General features: G+C 41.1%; 2 protein-coding genes across 4 annotated transcripts in view; one reads left to right on the forward strand and one right to left on the reverse strand.

Moving 5' to 3' along the window:
• The window catches only part of FKBP15 (FKBP prolyl isomerase family member 15), a 55,050-nt gene extending 43,223 nt beyond the window's left edge, over window positions 1–11,827 (reverse strand). Inside the window, exons 1-2 of one of the 3 annotated variants that reach the window (XM_059925348.1) lie at window positions 11,686–11,827; window positions 2,940–3,055 (exon numbers count right to left, since the gene is read on the reverse strand). In XM_059925348.1, the coding sequence (XP_059781331.1) occupies window positions 2,940–3,055; window positions 11,686–11,738 (169 nt within the window). In that variant the 5' untranslated portion in view covers window positions 11,739–11,827. The remainder of the gene's footprint in view (window positions 1–2,939; window positions 3,056–11,685) is intronic. The other 2 variants (XM_059925347.1, XM_059925349.1) reach the window with 2 other exon arrangements.
• Window positions 11,828–12,047: 220 nt separating this feature from the next.
• The window catches only part of SLC31A1 (solute carrier family 31 member 1), a 30,591-nt gene continuing 21,821 nt past the window's right edge, over window positions 12,048–20,817 (forward strand). Inside the window, exon 1 of the mRNA XM_059925366.1 lies at window positions 12,048–12,176. The gene's annotated coding sequence lies outside the window, so the exon portion shown is untranslated. The remainder of the gene's footprint in view (window positions 12,177–20,817) is intronic.

The raw sequence follows: 20,817 nt of genomic DNA on the forward strand, positions 1-20,817 counted from the left end.
TTTGTAAAAACCTACAACGTAGTTTTAAATTCAATCAGTACTTTCCAGTTGGATGTAATGCTACAATAAAACTTTTCTCCTGAGAAGCAGTGAATACCAAAAAAAGGAGAACTAAGGCCTCAGTTATCAGGCCAAGTCTGAAACACAGAAAAATTACTGTCTCCCCAAGGTCAGCCTAGCATCCTCCTTCAGGTTAGTTCAACTTTTCCCAGTACACTCTCATCTCCCTACTTAACGCCCTTGCTCATGGATTTGCTAGAGGGATAAGTGAGTCAGATGCCACAATCATGTGATCTTCTCATTGGTTAAGCATTTCTTCCCCTCGGAAATGAGTACTGTACAGATTCTTGAATTCCCTGCCCATGAGGACTGCTTTTAATATGTTTTCAAATCCTTTTTTTTTCCCAAGGAAAGTTTTCTTGAATTATAGTTTTAGGTGCCTGTTTTCCCCATTTCTTTTTTTAAATTCTTCAGGGAATATACATATGTATATTCCACATGTTGGAAGTTCTTTGCTATCTTCAATACTGGCCACTTTCCTTTCAAAACTTTTTCTCTCTTAAATTTTTTAATTCTTATTTTAAAAATGTCCTCCTGTTAACCTTCTATTTCTTTTAAGGCATAATCTGTTGTGTTTATTCATTCTTGTGTTCCTTCTAGTTTAATCTTCATTTCTGAAATAATTTTTCTGACATCTCTAATTCTTGCCTAAGTCCTGTCACTTACTTCTGAGATTTTAAAATTCTCACTTATGTTCTCATTTCATGTCTTATGTTATTTTCTTAATGGTAATAGGTGGTTGTAGTTTTGATCTATTCAGTAAGAAACATTCTCACAGAGTAGAGCTCTCACTGTAGGGATACTATTCTGTTCCTTGCTCTTATAATAACTTTGCATGGAGTTTGACTCTGATACTTTTCTATTGTTCACTTTTATGTGAAATTTGCTTTTCTGAACTTTTAGACAGAGGCATGGCTCAGGGTGGCTTTCCTAACTTCATGGAACCCACTCTTCTGTTGCCATACAGAGTTCAAAAAAGCAGGAAGAGGGGGCTTCCTCCTGAGACTTCCTGATTCTATTCTAGAGCTACTTTTATCTGGATCTTTTCTTCTTCACTTTTAATATCCCGATCCTCCTTCATTTTAATTCCACTCTCAGCAGGTCCTACTCAGGGTGGGGACCTCTCCTGGAAGGTCACCATAGTGGATGAGTTTCAACACTTCATAGGAGCAAGACTGCTCCTGTTCTAGTCACCATCATCAACCCCTTGTACTTACCCATAACTAAAATGGGCAAAATGCTTTGCAGTTCCAGCTTGGCCTGCCACATTGCCCATGAACACCTGTTGGCTACTTTGGGTTCGCCCATTCTCAGATTCAAATATTCTCCCACTGCTTCCTTGTTTTCTCCCATGCAAATGTTGACACCATGCAAGCCTTGTGTCCATACCTGCTTGTATTGGGGGAGTTCATGAGGATACCTTTTCAATTGGTTTTATTGTAAATATTATCCAAGGTTTGCCCAGTTGCTCTGTTTTTCTAGAGATCTGAAGAGATTCAAGAACTATGCTGCAGCCACCTCCTTCCCCAAAAGACTTGTTATATAAATACTCTTTGAACAGAGAATGTCTCCTGTATTGCAAGTTTTTACTTTATTTGTAAATGCCTACATAAGACAGTAGTATAGGTAATTTTTAAGTTGAAATGCCTCTATAATTCCCCTTTAAAAGTATAATTAACTCACAGTTGTTGTTTTCTAATTTTAAAAAGCAAGTTACTTCATTGGGTGGGGACTGAGATTGTTTGTTTTTATCCACATTCATTAACTCAACCACTTTAAACTGAGTTAGAAGTACACTGCTGAGAAGAGATGTGCCACAGGAAACATAAAAGCATAGCCTACTAGAAATCTGGCCAGGTTATGGCTTGGAGAACAGGGCCAGCAATCCACAGCAAAGCTGCCAAAAGTGACAGGTAAGACTTAGAGCAGGGGTCAGCAAACACTGTATGTAAAGGGCCAAACAGTAAATATTTTAGGCTATGGGCCATACAGTATCTGTTGCAACTGTTCAACTCTAAATATCCTAACAACATCCTCAGTGTTGGCATTGCGCCTAGCATGTAAAAGACATTCAATACTTTCTTCTTCATTCAACAAATATTTAATTTAATGTCCCTTACCACCTGTTCTGCTCTGGGCTATTTCTATCAGTCCCTCACTCCTCTTCAGATTCTTACACAAAGACAGCAAAGTGCAGAGGATGGCAGGCAAGCTTTGGAGTGAGTCAGATCAGGGTTCAAATTTCAACTCTGTCACTTACTGCTGTCTGACCTTAACCATGTGCCTAAACCTCTCTGAGCCTCTAAAATGGTGGTAGTCTCACCTATTTCACAGAATTGTTGTGAGAATTAAATAAGACAATCTAGGTGAAGCACCTGAGACCAAACACATAGCAGGTATTTTAGAAATATTAGTCCCCCCTTTCCTCCTTTCGTTCAACAAATTTTCATTCAATATGTCTTGTGTTCATCCTGATGAAATGTTCAGGGGATACAGCATTGAGTATCATTCTCTAGTTGGGAAAAATTCACTGTCAGCATACATCTAACCCACCCAGGTGAAAGATGGGAAAAGCAGCTCTTCCTTCTTTCCAAAATATTGGACGGTGCCTATGTAGAGCACCCTGGGCAAAGTTTTGGAGAGTGGTGTCCACATGGGGCAGAAGAGCTTGCCTATGACCTTCCTCCATCAGTTTCCAAAAAACAGCATACTACCTAGCCGCCGGAATTCAGGATCTCAGAGCTCAGAGCAGCATGCACCTCGCTGGTGGTGAGCTTGGCCAGACTGATCAAGGAGGGATGACCTGGCATGTCACTTTTAGAAGGTTGTTTATCATTCCAACTAACCTGTCAGGGGCCAATCCTAACCTCTTAACTTACCTGTTGGTGCTGTTCCCTGGCCTTTCTTAGGCTGCTTTGGGGCTGTGTAGTGGAAGAATTCATTTCCATGGCCAGCAGCTGCCTGATCCAGTCCGAAAAGAGAGGCCAATCTGGTACTGTTAGTAGAAAATGAAAATGACATTTCATTTGACATATCTCAAACCTGGAATCATTATAAAAGCTGCTCATGCTCCAACCTCAAACAAATACCTCCTTGACTATATATCCCACCACTCAATATCAGAAGCGGCAACTAAGTCTCTTTGAAATCAAGATTGTATCTCTGATATGAACAGCATCAAATGACCTTGCCCATCCATAGGACTTTGGTCAAGGCATCTCTTCTTTCTGGACCTCAGTTTCTGCATCTGTAAATTAAGGTGATTAGTCCAGGTGCTCTCTATGGTCTCTTCAAACTGTACATTCTTGCCTTTAGCAAGTCATAGTTTCCTATTTTTCACTAGTTTATTACATTGAAGTAAAACTGTATTACAGGGAATTCCCTGGTGGTCCAGTGGTTAGGACCCCATGCTTTCAAAAAATAAAAAAGAAAGAAAGAAAGAAAGAAAATCACCACCTTTAAAGAAAAAAAACCATATTGCAAACTTACTGCATCAAACATAGTCCCATATATGATTTCATCTTTTATCTTTCACAGCAGAACCATTCTTTTATCATCCCTTGTGATGAATCTTACGAACTATTCCACTGAAACTGCTCTTACTAAAATCACCAACAACCTCTTTGTTAATAAACAGTTTATCGGTCCTTATCTTATTTGGCTTTCATGCTGCCTTTTTACACTGTCAACTAACTTGTTCTTCTTTAAACAAACTCTTCTTCTGACTTCTGTGGGGATACCTGCAGGGGTGGGAGGAGGGACCAGCCCAAATAAGACATCAATAAATGTTAATGGGATCCCTCTCTTATTGTCTTTCCATCTCTCTGGCTCCTCATTTAACTCCTTGGATTCTTCTACTATTGTCCAACCTTTAAATGTCCATGTCCCCAAGATTTCATACTCTCTCTCCCTTGGCAATCTAATTTATTTACCTTGATATCAGTGCTATCCAAATTCTGATGGTGCTCAAATCTGTATTCCTAGCCCAGAATTTGTTCCTGAGTGCAGACAACACAGATATCCCACAGGGAACACAAATGCAACATGTCCAAACCAGAACTCATATCTTCCAATGCCCACTGCCAATGCCCACTGCCCAGCAAAACCTGTTCTTACTCTTGTGCTCCCTCTCTTGATGAATGACATTCTGTGTCAGGATCCTCAAGACTGCCCCCAGGCTCAGTGATTTGCTAGAAGGACTCACTGGACTTACCATACAGTTATAGCATGATATATAATATACATATATATATATATATTATATATATATATATATATATATATATACATATATATATATATATATAATATATATATACTCAGGGCTAAGGTCTATTACAAGGAAATGATACACACCAAAATCAGCAAAGGAAAAAGGCACACTGGAGCAAAGTCCAGAGGAAACCAGGAACAAAATTCCAGGAGTCCTCTTCCAGTGGAGTAACACGGGACATGTTACATTCCTCCAGCAATAAGTTGTAACAACATGTGTGAGAGTGGTCTGCCAGGAAAGCTCATTAGACACTCAGTGCCCAAGGTTTTTGATTGTGGGCTAGTCACATAGAAACCTTCTAACATGTACCAAAATTCTAGACTCCCAGAAGGAAGACAAGATTCAGTAATAAACCATATCGTCTATACAAACAGTTTAGGCACAGTGAGCCGCTCTTAACATTTGTGGAAAGCTGTAGTGTGGGGAACTGTTTACCAATCGAGTTTCCAGCTGCCAGCCAACCCTGTAAGCAAGACTTTCTAAGGATAACAGTCTCAGGTCTACTATGTTAACCCTTTTCTGCAAACATCCACAACCAAAACTGAAATCTGGGCATCGACCTTGACTTTTCTTTCCCCTGGTGTTCATGACCAATCCTCAAGTCCACTTGATCTTACTTGCTATTTCTCGAACTCGTTCACTTCTCCCCAGCCTCACTGCCACTTGCCTACTTCAAACCACCATCACATCTACAGAGCTTGAATTCCTGCAGCCACCTCCTGTCTCATCTCCCTGCCCTGGTCGTGTCTGCTTCTTATCCATCCTTCCCACTGCACCCACAGTGACCTTTCTCAAAACCAAATTTGACCAAGTCTCTTTCCTCCTTAAAACTCTCAATGACACCTCAATATTACCAAGATAAAAGTCCAAACTCCATAAGACAGTTTTACAAGCCCCTTCAAGACTGCAACTCTCCTTACCTCCCCAGCTTCCTATCTGACCATTTCTCATCTCCAACTGCGTGCTACAGTCACACTGTGAAACTTTTAATTTCTCATATAAGGCAAGATCTTTCTAATCTCCAGCCTTTGGATATGCTGTTCTCTCTGCCTGAAACATTCTTCCCCTGGAAGCTGACCCTTAATCTCAAAGTCTCGGTTAGGTGATCTTCCTTGGGGCTCCCACAGAACTCTATACTTCATTCATTCAAGAAATATGCATCAGACACTGTGTTAAGTGCTGGGTATACATTGGTGAGCAAAACTCGGTTCTGTTTTCAAGTAGCTTACATACTCTAACAAGGGAATTAGGTATATACTATATAATTGCAAACTATAACATGAGATATATAACAAGCAGCTGTTATATGGAGTTACACTCCATAGAGATTAATAAAACTTATTCAGTCTTTATCATCTAACATGGTAATTGGTTACTGTTAAATACTGAAACATCCCAACAACTTTTTTTGGTCTTTTTTCCCTGATAATTTTAATGTATAATACATACTAGCATTTTGCAAAATAAATTTAATATGATTTGAAACTATTACCTAGTTTTCTCAAGGTAGTGTTGAGTTTCCTGTAAATGGGGCCAACAATGCCTACTTTAAAGGACTAAGAGGTTTAAATGATATTGCAATTGTAGAGAGCAGTGCTGGCCTACAATAAGACATCAACAAATGCTAATGAAATTTAGAAAAGACCAAGAGTTCTCCTTTTACCCAGGGCAATCTGAGCAGATTCCCTAAAAGAATAAGATTCTAGGAATTTGAGCAATGCCTTTAGCCTTGTGAAAAATTTACAAAGCTTAGAACCTAGTTAAGATTAACAGATTATGCACAAATCATTGATAAGAAAGAATGTCCTTGGTAGCTTCAGTAAACTATGGGTATTGGATTTGCTGTTTTAATTTTGCAGGTGCGTTTTGTTTTTTTTTTCAATGTAAAGACAAAATTGTTGTAGGTAAACTAAGTTTCCACAGATGCCCCAAAGGCCAGCCAATTGATGACTGCAAAATCAATCCAAAAGCCAGGTCAACCTAATTATCTTTCAGATTAATTCTACTTTCTATTAATTTTTTAAAATGAACTCTACACAGTCTTAGGGGCATAGGTTTTTTGTAAATTATTACACTTTCCACTTCTGAAGTGTTTTCAAATGTACACATCTCCCTAACTATGTTAGCAAGAATGAGCTTGCTAACTCTGGACTTTAGTCTCTAAGTTTATAATTCATAGGAAAAGTCATTCCAGCATTAATCACATTTAAAAAATAAATGTTGGACTTACCTGGTGGCACAGTGGTTGGGAGTCTGCCTGCCAATGCAGGGGACACGGGTTCGATCCCTGGTCCAGGAAGATCCCACATGCCGCAAAGCAACTGAGCCCGTGTGCCACAACTACTGAGCCTGCGCTCTAGAGGCCGCGAGCCAGAACTACTGAAGCCCCCGTGCCCTAGAGCCTGCACCCTGCAACTACTGAGCCCATGTGCCGCAACTACTGAAAACCTCTCGCTCTAGGGCCTGCGTGCCGCAACTACTAAGCCTGCAACTACTGAAGCACACATGCCTAAAGCCTGTGTTCCACAACAAGAGACGGCACCACAATGAGAAGCCCGTGCACTGCAACGAAGAGTAGTCCCCGCTTGCCGCAACTAGAGAAAGCCTGTGCACAGCAACGATGACCCAACACAGCCAAAAAATAAAAAAGATTTGTTTAATTTTAAAAATTTAAAAAATAAAAAATAAATGTTAGCCTGTGCATTTATTTATCAAAATCTTATCTAACCTTAATTTTATACTCCTTTTCTTTTCTCATTAAAAACACTAATACAGGGCTTCCCTGGTGGCGCAGTGGTTAAGAATCTGCCTGCCAATGCAGGGGACATGGGTTCGAGCCCTGGTCTGGGAAGATCCCACATGCCGTGGAGCAAATGGGCCCATGAGCCACAACTACTGAGCCTGCGCGTCTGGAGCCTGTGCTCCACAATGGGAGAGGTCGCGACAGTGAGAGGCCCGCGCACCGTGATGAAGAGTGGCCCTCACTCGCCGCAACTGGAGAAAGCCCTCGCACAGAAACAAAGACCCAACACAGCCAAAAATAAATAAATAAATAAAAACAAAACAAAACAAAAAAAACCCCCAGTAATACAGGACTTCCCTGGTGGCGCAGTGGTTGAGAATCTGCCTGCCAATGCAGGGGACACGGGTTCAAGCCCTCGTCCGGGAAGATCCCACATGCCGCAGAGCAACTAAGCCCATGCACCACAACTACTGAACCTGTGCTCTAGAGCCCGCGAGCCACAACTACGGAGCCCGCATGCCACAACTACTGAAGCCCGTGAGCCTAGAGCCCATGCTCCGCAACAAGAGAAGCCACCACAATGAGAAGCCCGCACACCGCAACGAAGAGTAGCCCCTGCTCACCACAACTAGAGAAAGCCCACGTGCAGCAACGAAGACCTACGCAGCCAAAAATAAAAAACCAAACAACAAAACAGTAATACATGCATTTATGATGTATCAGTGTATTTTAATAAACGGGGACTCTTTCGGTTGTTCAAGTACTTCTTTTCCAAACTGTGTTATCAAACATTTACTTCTATAATAATAATAAGGCATACAGGCAGTCTGGTGGAAATCTGCTTGCCTGATTTCAAATCTAGGTTCTTCTACTTTTTAGCCGTTTGACCTTGAGCAACTTTCCTCTCTCAGCCTTAATTTCCCATTTGTAAAATGAGTATAATATTAGTAAAAACTGCCTCAGAGAGTAGTAGAAAGAAATTAATACAATACTGTATATATAGTACTTAGTACAGTACCTTGCACAAAGTACACAATATGTTTTATACACATGTGTACACACCCTATTACCTTAAAATGTTGATTCAACTCAGATACCTCTAGAAGGAAGAAACCATGCTTGATCAGTGCACAAACTGACCTCCAACTATAAGCTGATATTAGCATAAATACAAACTACAGGATTGGGAAAAGTCTCAAAGATCACCTAGAGCAACCCCATTATTTAATAGACTGGGGAATGGAGAGTCAAGGATGGTAAGTGACTTGTCCATAAAGTCACACTCCTAACTGGGGGCAGAATCAACATCAGAATCTAGGCTTTTCTGTATCTTTTATAGAACTTGAAAATGCTTTCTGATGATCAGTTCCAGATTTCTTTTTTCTACCTCTACACTGGTGATTTATCATCATTATGCTAATCAGATTTGCCTACATATAACTTTTTTTTTTTTTTTTTTTTTTGCAGCACCACGTGGCATGTGGGATCTTAGTTCCCCAACCAGGGATCGAACCCATGCCCCCTGCATTGGACACAGGGAGTCTTAACCACTGGACCACCAGGGAAGTCCCTGCCTAGATATAACTTTTATATAATCTACAACACAAGTATATACATTACTGGCCCCTTAAGAATGCTTTTTGATTATCATTATTGGATTGTTTTATTCTACTACTAAACTGGAAGCTTCTTAGGGGCAGGAACTGTTCCTTATTCCTATCTGTATTAGCTGAAGCCAAGCACCATACACTTAGTAGGCATTCACATATTTCTTCATTTCAAAGTCTCAACGGAAAGAAAGGGCTAAGACCAAAAACAAAAACAAAAAAAAAACCCCACAAACCTCCTGATTACCACTTTACTATTGCTAGGTTAACCATGGACCAAGAGGCCTGGAAATTTGGAACACAGATTATCAATCATCTAGACAGCCATCCTAGGCACTAATACTCTCACTTCTATTAGGCTTGACTATCTTAAGTGGAATCAAGTAAGTCACACATTTAAGTCAAGATACTTAAAAAATAATAATCAAGTAATATTTACAGTAAATTACAGTTGTACAAGAGGAACTGAGAAGCAGCCGCAGTACTCACAGTCATATGTTTTACTTCCTTAGAGAAAACTGACAAAGGAATAGCTGAATCAGGGAATGTTGGTGAAACTTTCTGTATTCTCAATCTTAAACTTGATTTAGTTTTTCTGGTTATTACTGGGAACAAAAATAAGTTACCTGTATAACTTTGTTTACTAAGCCTTTTATCATTCAATTAGCTGTTGTCTGTGTTTAGGAGTACAGTCTCCTGCCTAGAACTAGTTTCTCAGGTCTTTGAGGAGCCTGCAAAGGAAATCAGCATAGCTGAGCCACCAAGAACTTATCTCAGGCCAGGAACCTGGAAGAGCACATGACTGTGGTTATCCACCCAGGAATTTTCAGTCAGCAGTGTACTGCTTGTTGCATCAAAGCTGGAAGCCCTAAACTCTACTCAAGATTCTTTAATAACCTATATGGAAAAAGAATCTGAAAAAGAATGGAGATATATATATATATGTATATATATATATATATATATATACATATATATATAATTGAAACACTTTGCTGTACACCTGAAACTAACACAACATTGTAAATCAACTATACTCCAATATAAAATAAAAATTAAATTAAAAATAAAGTTGGGAGCCCTAACATTCATTTACAGACTTCCCTCAAAGACTTTCACCTAGTGAAGAATGTGAATTTAAAGTATATCTTGTGGGCTTCCCTGATGGCGCAGTGGTTAAGAATCCGCCTCCCGGTGGGAGGGAGGGAGATGCAAGAGGGAAGAGATATGGGAACATATTGTATATGTATAACTGATTCACTTTGTTATAAAGCAGAAGCTAACACACCATTGTAAGGTAATTATACTTCAATAAAGATGTTTTAAAAAAAAAAAAAAAAGAATCCGCCTCCCAATGAAAGGGACACGGGTTCGAGCCCTGGTCCGGGAAGATCTTACATGCCACGGAGCAACTAAGCCCTTGTGCCACAACTACTGAGCCTGAGCTCTAGAGCCCGCGAGCCACAACTACTGAGAAAGGCCGCGCTCCGCAACAAGAGTAGCCCCTGCTCGCCGCAACTACAGAAAGCCCGCGCGCACCAACGAAGACCCAACACAGACAAAAATAAATAAATAAATAAATTTATTAAAAATAAATAAAGTATATTTTGTAAACTTTCAAAAGGCACAGCCATTTACAAGACAGGTTTGCCTGAAAAAACATTAATTCAAATGGCTGACTACATAGTCAACAGCAACAGGCTGGATGTGTGGAAATAGTGAATGTTTTGGGTGGAGTAGGGAAAAAAGGAACCAAAGCACTGCTTAGCTCTAAAATAATTGAGCAACTGAAAGAACTCAAGGGGGAACTAAGTGGATGGAGGGCATCCAAAGTGAGGGTAGGGGTGGAACAGGGCAGTGAGAGTGAAAAAAGGACGCAGGATGGCTAATGTAGAGCTGATCACAGTGTAAGTCAAAAGATCCTATTTAAGACCAAAAGAGAGCCAGTGTCGTTTTAGGTCAATCACGTACTGGACTCTCCACCAGGACTAGAAGCAACCTGAGACCAGAGAGAGCAGCTTAATCATTTTTGTAACCTCTAAGTATTTAGTAGAATGAGGAGTATATATTGGTGTATTCATCATTCTTCAGTACATTCTTAAATTGGTTAAACAGATGTTCAAAGAAAGACTCTGCAAGGATCGGAACTTGGCAGCTCACAAGTTTGAAGGGAGTCAAGCTGTTTACCGACACAACACAAGGGAAAAGGCTAAATTGATTAGTGGAAGAGAGAAAGCCCTGCCTCTTGAAGACCTGTACCCCAGGCTAGTTTATATAGTGACTGGGGACAGGGGACAGCAACTGCAGTTTCTTACACTGGTTTTAAGCTTTACAGTGCAATTTCACAGTCATTATTCACTCAGTAGGCACCTCCTGAGCACTCACTATGTGCCAGGAACCATGCCGAGCGCAGACCACTATGAACAACGTAAACAGTTCTTGTCTTGTCAGGGCTCAAAATCTAGTAGGTTCTGTGTACAAAGATAAAGGTAAACACACCTAGTTGTGGGAATAAGTAAGAGAAAGCAATTTATTCTGCCTGGGGCCGTGGGAGAAAGGAAAGCACCAAAAAAGTGACATCCGAGCTAGGTCTTGAAGGATGCTGAAGCTGACGCACCAGCGCCAATTCTGAAGTGTCACCGCCTTGTCCACGGAGAAGAGAAAGTCTCATATAGGCACCAGCTGACTCATAAAAACTCTGAGACAGGTATTTTCATCAATAATCACCCCCATTTCACAGAAGGAGAAACTGTGACCCCGAAAGCAAAAGTCGAACCCCAGGGTCCTACCGCGCGTCAGGGGAGATGCCAGGTCCAGAATCCAGGTGGACAGACGCAGCACAGCTTCGAGCTCTGCCTGGATTCTGAGACCTGTGGAGCACCGGAATGTGGCAAGGCTCTGGACCCGGAAGTTGGGAAGAGGTCTGATAAGAGAGCGGCCCCTCCAACCGAATGGCCAGGATCTCTCAGCCACGCCCTCTGCCCCACGCGTGTGTCACTCACCCGCCGCTAGGCGAGAGGAAGTCGGTGTCGTCTTCGTCGCCCGCACCGAACATCGCGCCGCCTTTCGCCCCGCTTCTGGAAGGAAGTCGAAAGGTTTCCAGAGCCTTTCACCTCCGACGTCGTAAAATGCCGCCGCGCCGTGCTGTTTTCCGGCAGGACGAACTCTCGCACGGTGACTCGGCCAGGAGGAGACTAGGTTCTGGAGAAGGTGGAGCAAAGGCAAATGAGAGGACCTGGAGGGGGAGGCACGCCGCGTGACGAAAGGCTTCTCCGGCCCTCAGAGGCGGCGAGACGCACAGGCGCTCCGAAGCCCTGCGCGGCGATTGGCCAGAGAGGCAGGGGGCGGGGTAGGGGCGGGAATCGGCGCTTCGGTGGCGGTCTTGGACACGTCGAGAGGGTCAGAAGTGGAGGGGGCTTCTGAAGAGTCCTGGGGGTGTGACAGAATAAGGTTCTGAGAGGGAGGCGCCGGTGGCGGGACTCGATCTGGGAAGGTAAGGCCTCTCCCGCCCCTCTCGCAACCCTGGCACGAGCACAGTTCTTTCCCCTCCGAGACGAGGACCTCCGCGCCACTCTTCGCAGCTCGGCGAAAGGAAAAAGGGCCCGGGACTGGAGGTCTGGAGACCTGAGCTTTCGGCCCGGCCCCCATAGTGACATAACCGGAGTAACCTTGGGGCAAGGTATTCCGTGCCTCAGTTTCCCCGTCTGTAAAACCAGCCTGATTCCCTCTGCCGCTTGTCCCCTGTGGCCGCCCTCGCTATTTATTCAACGGGTTATTTGTCCAGTGCTACCGTGTGCCGACTGGTCAAGAAGCTTTAAGACCTCAGAGGTCATCGAATTCAATCCCGGTCTTCTCATAATCCCAGACTTTACAGGTAGGGAAAGAGAGGAACTAAGCACTTGGATGACTAGTCCGAGGTCACACAGAGTAAAGGGCAGCCTGGGGCTGGATCCCTAGTCTCTTGATTCGGGAATTAGCAGGCTGCCGGGTCAACAAGAACCTTACCAGTCCTTAAGTACGGGGTTCTCTCACAGAGTGGTTATTGCTCCACTGTGGCATACATCTGGAGAGAGTCCCCTCCCTAGAGTCCACCTATGCAGGTGATCAGGAGAGCTGGAATGTTCTGGGGGTGGGTGATGGAAAGGAGGAAACTTCAGAAGCTGAAAACCCCCCAGCACCAACCTTGGCCTGGGTTTTGCTTAGTCTTCTTGGCACAGACCTAAGACAACATCAATTGCTGTCGACTTCTCTGCCTCCGGTTTCCACCCTCTCTGTATCTTATATATGCATTTCTTTGGTTAACCTGTGGTCATTCTTGGAACAATCTCGGGGTAGGCCTGGCTTAGCGGAGGTGTGGATAAGCAGATCATGTCCCACTGTAGCTTCTGTTTCCGTAGCTCTCAGGAGTGCTTTCACTCTGGGCTTCTCCTCTCAATCAGATTAGTACAACAGGTGTCCCTTACCTGAATGTTTTAATCTGTTAGCATGAAATCAAAGTGAAGTGGTTGGTAGCTCCTTCTCAGAGATTTTATACCTCTTGGCACTTGCCTTGTTCTGCTTATTATAGTTTGTGTGCTTCTACTAAACTGTAAGCTCCTCAAGGACGATGACAGTTTTATTAATCTTGGTGTCTCCTGTGTCACAGAGCACTATGCCTTCTTGCCCGTAATGGGTCCTCATTAATTCTTTGTTAGACCAAGTAGTGGAATTCATCCTTGTTTCCTTATTCCTTAATTTATTCCCTTAGGATATTTTTTTCCGTGTGACCCAGAGAGCCCAGCAATGGCTCTTGCCTTTTATAGGTAGCTTCCAGAAAGATAAAAATGCTGTACTAGCTGTGAACTGTCTGTGTTGCTTAGTCTCTTGTGTCAGTTGAAGATGATTTTCCTATTGTTTAAAGCTCTAGAGGAGAGGAAAGAGAAATAGGATAGCTAAAAATATTATATGTAGGTCTAATTTTTGTTAGCAGAGTATTCCTCTGTTAAACTGAAGGATAGGGCTGTTGTCTGCTTCCTGTGTTTATTTTACAGATTAAGATGGTTAAAGCAGTGAAGGCTGACAGTGTTAAAGCAATGATGCAACTGGAATCTAAGCGCTGGAACTGGAACCCTTTGTGGTAGCTCTCTGTTAAATGTGAGCTTGGCAACTCTCAGGAAAAAAAAAAAAAAAGAATAAGCTGCATAAGTAACAGCTCTTTCTTACCCCTCTCCCCAGTACTGGTCATTGTCATTCCAGCACCACAACATCTGAATAGTGCTTTTTAAAAATGCTAAAGGGGGGAAAAATGCTAAAGGGAATCATTGAGCACTTATTTTGCATTCTTGAGTTGGGGGTGTTTTTATCCAGGGTGTTTAAGTCGCCTTTCTAGATAGGCTGGAATCCTAAAATCTGGATCAGCCTTTTTGGTGATGGAAACACCACAAATATGGGTGCCCAGATCACCACTGTGGGACACAGCTGCTGGTTCTGATTGGCAGTATGAGGAAGGGGAAGATAGTGGTGAGGCTTCCTTAGTCTTCCAGGCTTTGAACTGCAGGATTGAGTGTACCTAAAAAGCCACTGTCTTCCTGAAGTAGAATACTGGACTAGGAATCAGGAAACCTGAATTCCTGTCCCAGCCCTTCTAACTCGCTCTGAGCTTGGGCCAGGCTCCCTAAACACTCCCAGTTATCTATCAAATAGTACTGCTGGGAGGTAAATAGGCACAACCCTGTCTCAAGTTTAAATAAAGCATTTTTGTTTGTTTTGCTTAAGTATACAGCTTTTAGATGTGTTTATAAAATGTATTGACCCCCTGAAGATTAACCAGAAAGCATCAATTTTAACAATTCCTTGAATTATCAGCAATTTTGCTACAATTTAGATGACAATTTTTATATACAGGTACACCTATATTAATCTGTTCTGGTGGATGCATTTTAAAATTAATAGTTTAAAATTACAACCAAGTTAGATCTTAGGTGTGGTGTTAAGGATGTGAATTGAACGTAGGTTTGGGGGGGGTATAGTGTTCTTTTTGTTCAGTCACTGAAACAGAAGAACATCAGAACACAATTCAAGAAACATCACCTGAAAACCTGCTATGTATACACGCTGTGCTGGGTGTTGCCTGGGATGAGAAAATGAGTAAGTCAATGTTCCTGTCCTCAAAGTGCTTATAGTTGAATAATGGCGATAATTGAAGTATACAAATAGCCATAATAGAAGATATAGCAAAGTAAGTCTCATAAGTAGAAATTAATGATTGTAGGATATCGAAGGAAGAAGAGATCAAATCTACATAGTTTGGAGGAAGGTGTGGGTTAGATAGTGGGCTTTGAAGATGAGTGGGATTCCAAGTGGAAGTAAGGAAGTAAGGCTTTCCAGGTTGAAGGGAAAAGTTAACTGAAAAAAAGTAAGTGAAAGCAGGGAATCATACAGATATTAGTTACCCGTAGATCTTAAACATTTTATTTTAACTTAAAACTTAAACATCTTTTTGCCATTCTTTTGACATAAGCCTTTTCTTGGAGTGTGGATCTCAGGGATCTGCAAACTACAGTGTGAGGGCTAAATCTTGTCCTAGCCTGCTGCCTGTTTCTATAAATAAAGTTTTATTGGAACACAGCCTTGCTCACTTGTTTATGTATTATCTGTGGCTACTTTCACATACAAGGTGGAGTGGAGTATAGTTATGTGTATCTTTATCTAGTCTTTCCTAAGCTTTCAACTTGTATAGCATAGTAGTTAAATCTCTGGAGCCAAATTGTTTTGCCACTTTTGAGTTGTATAGGCCTTGGGCATGTTGTTCAGTCTCCTCCTTTGTGAAATAGGGACAATAATAGTATCTAGTTCCCAGGGCTCTTATGAAGATTATGTGAGTTAATTCACGTAAAACACTTAGAACAGTGCCTGGCAGGTAGTAAGTACTCAGTTAATATTAGCTGCTGCTGTTGTTTTCCTCTTCACATTTATACTTCATTGCTTTATATAATACTTTATTGAATTATATATTTAGAATAATAAACACAATTGGCATAAATTGTTTTGTGAATAAACACAACTGACACCCTCAATAAGCACATAATTTCACTGAGAGGGAGAGCAGAAGTGTTGCTCCCATGATACTGGAGAATAGCCTAGCTGATGTGTGATCAGTTAAATTGGTTAAGAGAGTTCTGTGCAATAGTTTGCTAATAGTTTACTGTTGTCTTAAACAGTATACATAGGGAAATAGTGGATTAAAGTTGAAAAGGAGACCAGGGCCATATTTGTCAAATACCTTGAAGGCCAAGCTAACAAGTTTGTACTTAGCCCAGTAGGAAATGGAATTTTTTATTTTCAATGACCTCAATCCAGTTTTCCTTTTGATTATAATCTCAGTTTTGAACTGAGAAAAATAAATGTTCTAGACTGAATGTGAATAAAATTAAATGACTTCTCTAAAGGTAACAATTTATACCATACTCTTAAGAGTCTCTGATTCTTAAGTCTGTTCCTCTCCTTGTTCCAGTTTGCCTCTGCTATTGATTCTTCTTTTTGCCTTCCTCACCAGACATGCCACAAAAGAGAAAAAGATGACATAGTTATCACTGAAAAAGTAAGTGTTTACAGCAACAAGATGACTTCAACTAGTGGAAGATGTCAGATAAGTCAATAACCAGGCAGCACCCAGATAACTCTGCCATTTAAAGTTGGCAAGCCAGGCATGGTTGGGGAAAAGGGAGGGAAGAGAGAGGGCAGGTTGCTGATTGATGCCTGCACTCCCACATGCAGCTTTTAGCATAAAAAAGCCATTAAAAAAATCAAAAGTTTTCTGTAGTTTGTGACTAAGTATGAGAAGTCAGCAAGGGTCTGATTCTTAATCCATTAAAGTGAGCAGTTTATGCCAAAAGAAATCTTAGAGTAGGCACTGGGAAGGAAATGCTTTTGAAGTTCCATTGCTTTGAGTAATATCATTTCATGATTTAGGTAACATCCCCAAGCAGGGGGGGGGCCCATCCTTAGGAATACAAAGCCCTGCAGAGAAGGAAAGGGTTGAGAAGGGTCCACCCTACCTCTTTTCCTTTGCACAAAGGCCCTAGGCTTTTGTATACAACCTGCTTTTGTAGGCTGAGGACATTGTGCAATACAGCATAATGAGATAGAAACCTGCATTACAAAAGTAAATAAGAGAAATGATTTGGGGAGAACACATAAAGAGCAAAACTCTAGCAACCAGTAAAACGTTAGTGGGACCTTTTTTTAGCCAGTTTGAGTCTTTCCCTAAATAGGTAGTTGAGTTATTATAGAACTATACAGTGTTTGTATAATTTTGAAGCAGTTTAGAGCATCTAGAATGTATTCGTTCAGTTTATGAAATGAAAGAAGAGGAATGCTGCTAACTGTACCCGCAGGCACCCATGCCTCTCTCCTACCTTTTCTAATGGCTTTTTATCAGTTCCCATACAACCCTGTGCATAATCTATATCTTAGTATATCTCATACTGTATTTTAATTATTTGTATATATCCCTTCTCCATCAGACTGCGCTTCTTGAGGATAGGGTTTCATCATAGTACCTTCACTCAGTAGGTACACAATAAATTTGAATGAATGAACGAACAAACGAATGAATGAATGAATGAAGAGACGTAGTTCCCCAGGTCACACAGATAATAAGCCCCTAGAGCCAGATATAGAACCCAGGTCTCCTGATTCCTAGCCCAGTACTTTTCTACTATGCCATGCAGCCTCTATCTGAGGTTTTGAACAACTTTTCTCTCAGAGGGAGGGAGGAGTAAAAAAGGAAAAGGTAAAATGTTTTCTAGTTTCTGCCTCACACCAAATTAATTCCCAGCATTCTCCACAGGCAAACCAACAACACTGTGATCTAGACAATTGAAATCCCGTGTAATATAACTAAATGGAAGGTTTAGCAAGGGGGACCTTTGTCTGCCTTTGATTATAACAAAGAGGCATTTAAAACAATGCTTTGCCAACCTATACATATCTGACTAGCTAGTGTTCTTTAAATCAGGCTATAAGAGTCTTTGTGTTTTAAGTGACATGAAAATGAGCCCTATGTGTGACTTGGACGTCTCATTTCAGAGATTAATTTTGTCCTCTAATGAGAAAGCAAGCTACCATTAATAATATCTCATATTTACTGTACCTTAGAATTAGGAAGTATTTTGACATATTTTATTTGATCCTCACAACCTGTAAGATTGGCAGGGTGGATATTTTTATATCCATTTTGTAATAAATGAACTAGCACATGTTGAGTTCAGGCGATTTGCTTAATGTCACATAGCTAATGTATGGCAAACTTATGTCTATAGTTCAGAGTCTCTGATGCCTAGTCCAGGGCTGTCTCTACTCTTATCACACTTTTTATAAAACACTCAGATCTTTACATAAATCATACTTAAGCATTCATGGTTAGCATGGTGGAAATGTGTCAAGACTACAAAAGGATCCAGTAAGAGGGTTATGAAAGGGTGCATCTCGGGATTGCTTTATTCAAGGATGTGGCTTAGCCAACAACAAAAGGTATCAGAGAAGTAGAGTATAGTAACTGGGAGATCCACTCCCCAATGGACTTAGGCCCTTCTATCATTGCATAACTAAAAGACCTTTTCAGTTTGTTTGTTTGACATATCAAATTTGAGTTGTCCTATTCGGACCAGGCAAATAAAAGCTTTTCCAAAGGCCTTTGTGAAGAATGTAGTTGTACATTTGATCTTCTTTGTACAGAAAGGTGAGAGTGGGCAAGAGAAACAGGAGCTTCTATATTATTTGCCACTAAAACAGGATATATAAAGCTCAGAAACCCCTCCTACTTAGCTGCTTCCCTACAAACTATCTGGAGAAATGGGAGTGTTGGGGAAAGTAGCTAGCCTAGTGTTACAGAAGCAACGTATGAGAAGCAGATGTTATAGGTTCAGTTGACTAAAGAGTATATTAGCATCATTATTCAATGACCTAGGCCTCAGTTTCCCCATCTGTAAAATAAAGGAGTTGGACTTGATAATTTAATTTTTTAGTAGGAAATATATTCACATGGTTCACAATTCAAAAAGTACACAAGGATATGTAGTGAAAAATGTTGCTTCTAATCCAACCCACATCTGACCAGTTGCCTTCCTAGGGATCACAATGTTACTACCTTCTTATTCCCCCACGCCCAGAGGTAGTATGGGTGTTTACAAATAATATGTATATACTTTTTTCCCTTTCAAAACTTTTTACAAATGATAGCATATAGTGCCCCTTATTTTTTCATCTCATAAGCTACCCTGGAGATCATTATCAGTATACAAAGAGCTTCCTCATTCTTGTTTATGGCTGCAAAGTAGTCCACAGCACATCTTATAATGTATATATTTTCATTGCAAGATGGCGCTTTGAGCATATCTCATTTCCTTCTCAAAATCCTAATGAAATGACTTTAGAAATACAAAAATAAGAAAAAGTATGATATTGTGATTTATAATGAATATATATTTGGTCTTCATCCCATTTCTGGCTCAGAGCTAACACCCTTGGAATTTCCTAAGTGACTAGAGCTATAAAGGTGTCTTTTGTTAATAAGGTGACTTCTCTGAGGATGGGGGCTAGTTGCCTGTGAAGCCAACCAAAGTGACTAGAGGGTTGGAACTTTCAGCCCCTGACTTCCTGGGAGAAGGGAGGGGCTGGAGATTGAGTTTAATCAACAGTGGCCAAATTGAATCAATCATGCCCATGTAATGAAGCCTCCATAAAAACCCAAAAGGACAGGGTTCCGAGAGCTTCTGGTTTGGGGAACCAGAACGCTTCCATGTGCCACCATGCCGGCCCCAACCTACAAGGACAGAAGCTCCTTTGTCCAGGACCTCACTATATATATCTCTTCATCTGGCTGTTGATTTGTCTCCTTTAATATACTTTGTAATAAATCAGTAATCTAGTGGGTAAATGGATTTCCTTAGTTCTGTGAGCCAGTCTAGCAAGTTTGTAGAACTCAAGGAGAAGGGATTGTGGGAGCCTCTGATTTATAGCCAGCGGATCACAAGCACAGGCTTGCAACTGGCATCTGAAGTGAAGAGCAGTCTTGTAGGACTGGGTCCTAAATCTGTGTAATCTGATGCTATCTCTGAGAAGATAGTGTCAGAATTGAGTTGAATTGTAGGACACCCAGCTGGTGTTGGAGAATTGTTTGGCAGTGGGGAAACCACCCATAAAAAAAGTATCCTTTATCATTAGAAAACAGAGAGAAAGAAGCCTGAAACTTCCAGACATTTCAAAGAATATAAATGCAGATTGGAATCAAATTGAAACAAATTACTGACCACCTGATTCATTATAGGTGAAGAACATCCCTTCCTGTGAAGTGAAGTGGATAGAGTTCACTAGCACACTCTGAAAACTCCTAAAATGAGAAAAGCAAAGGTTAGAAAGAAAGGTTAGCTATGGAGCAATGGGCGAAGGACAAATCAAAGGATTTGGGGGATTATACCTATGCCAAGTTTAGAAAGAAGAGTAGATTAAGAAGTAACAATAATGACTATTTATCGAGGGCATGATGATTTATCGAGGGCTTACTGTGTTTAGGCACTGTGCTAAGCTGGTGTTTAAATGCACACTGTCACGAGGTAGGTGCTACTGTCATCCCTATATTAGAGGAGACTAACTTACCCTCTTAACCACTATGCTGTTGCCTCAGTGAACTCTTCGTAACAATCCTGTGAGGGAGGCTACTTTTATTACCTGATTTTAGAGCTGAGGCCCAAAGATATTAAGTAATTTGCCCAAGGGCCCACAACCAGTAGGTCCAGTTTTACCAGTTAGAGAATAACTTGCATACTTGGAAAACCGCCATAAAAAAGAAAGAGAAAATATCTCTTCTGCCCACAGCTTCCTCCTCATGTTTTTTTTTGTTTGTTTGTTTTTAGTGGCCTATTCAGGATCTCTAACTGAACTCCCATTCTCAGAAATGCAGGAGTTGATGGTTAGGGACAGGCCCTGGAGTGCTCAGCTGGGAACAAATCTTAACTTCATTAATCATGTTGGGAACTATATACAACATTTTCTTCACACAGAAGGTTTTTTGTTGTCTTATTAGTCAGCAATAAAGTCTGTTTTTCTGATAGTTCAATTCCTGTATTTCACAACTAATCTAGAAAAATAGAACT

The sequence above is a fragment of the Balaenoptera ricei genome, chromosome 6, assembly GCF_028023285.1.
Source record: "Balaenoptera ricei isolate mBalRic1 chromosome 6, mBalRic1.hap2, whole genome shotgun sequence".
NCBI lineage: Eukaryota > Metazoa > Chordata > Mammalia > Artiodactyla > Balaenopteridae > Balaenoptera > Balaenoptera ricei.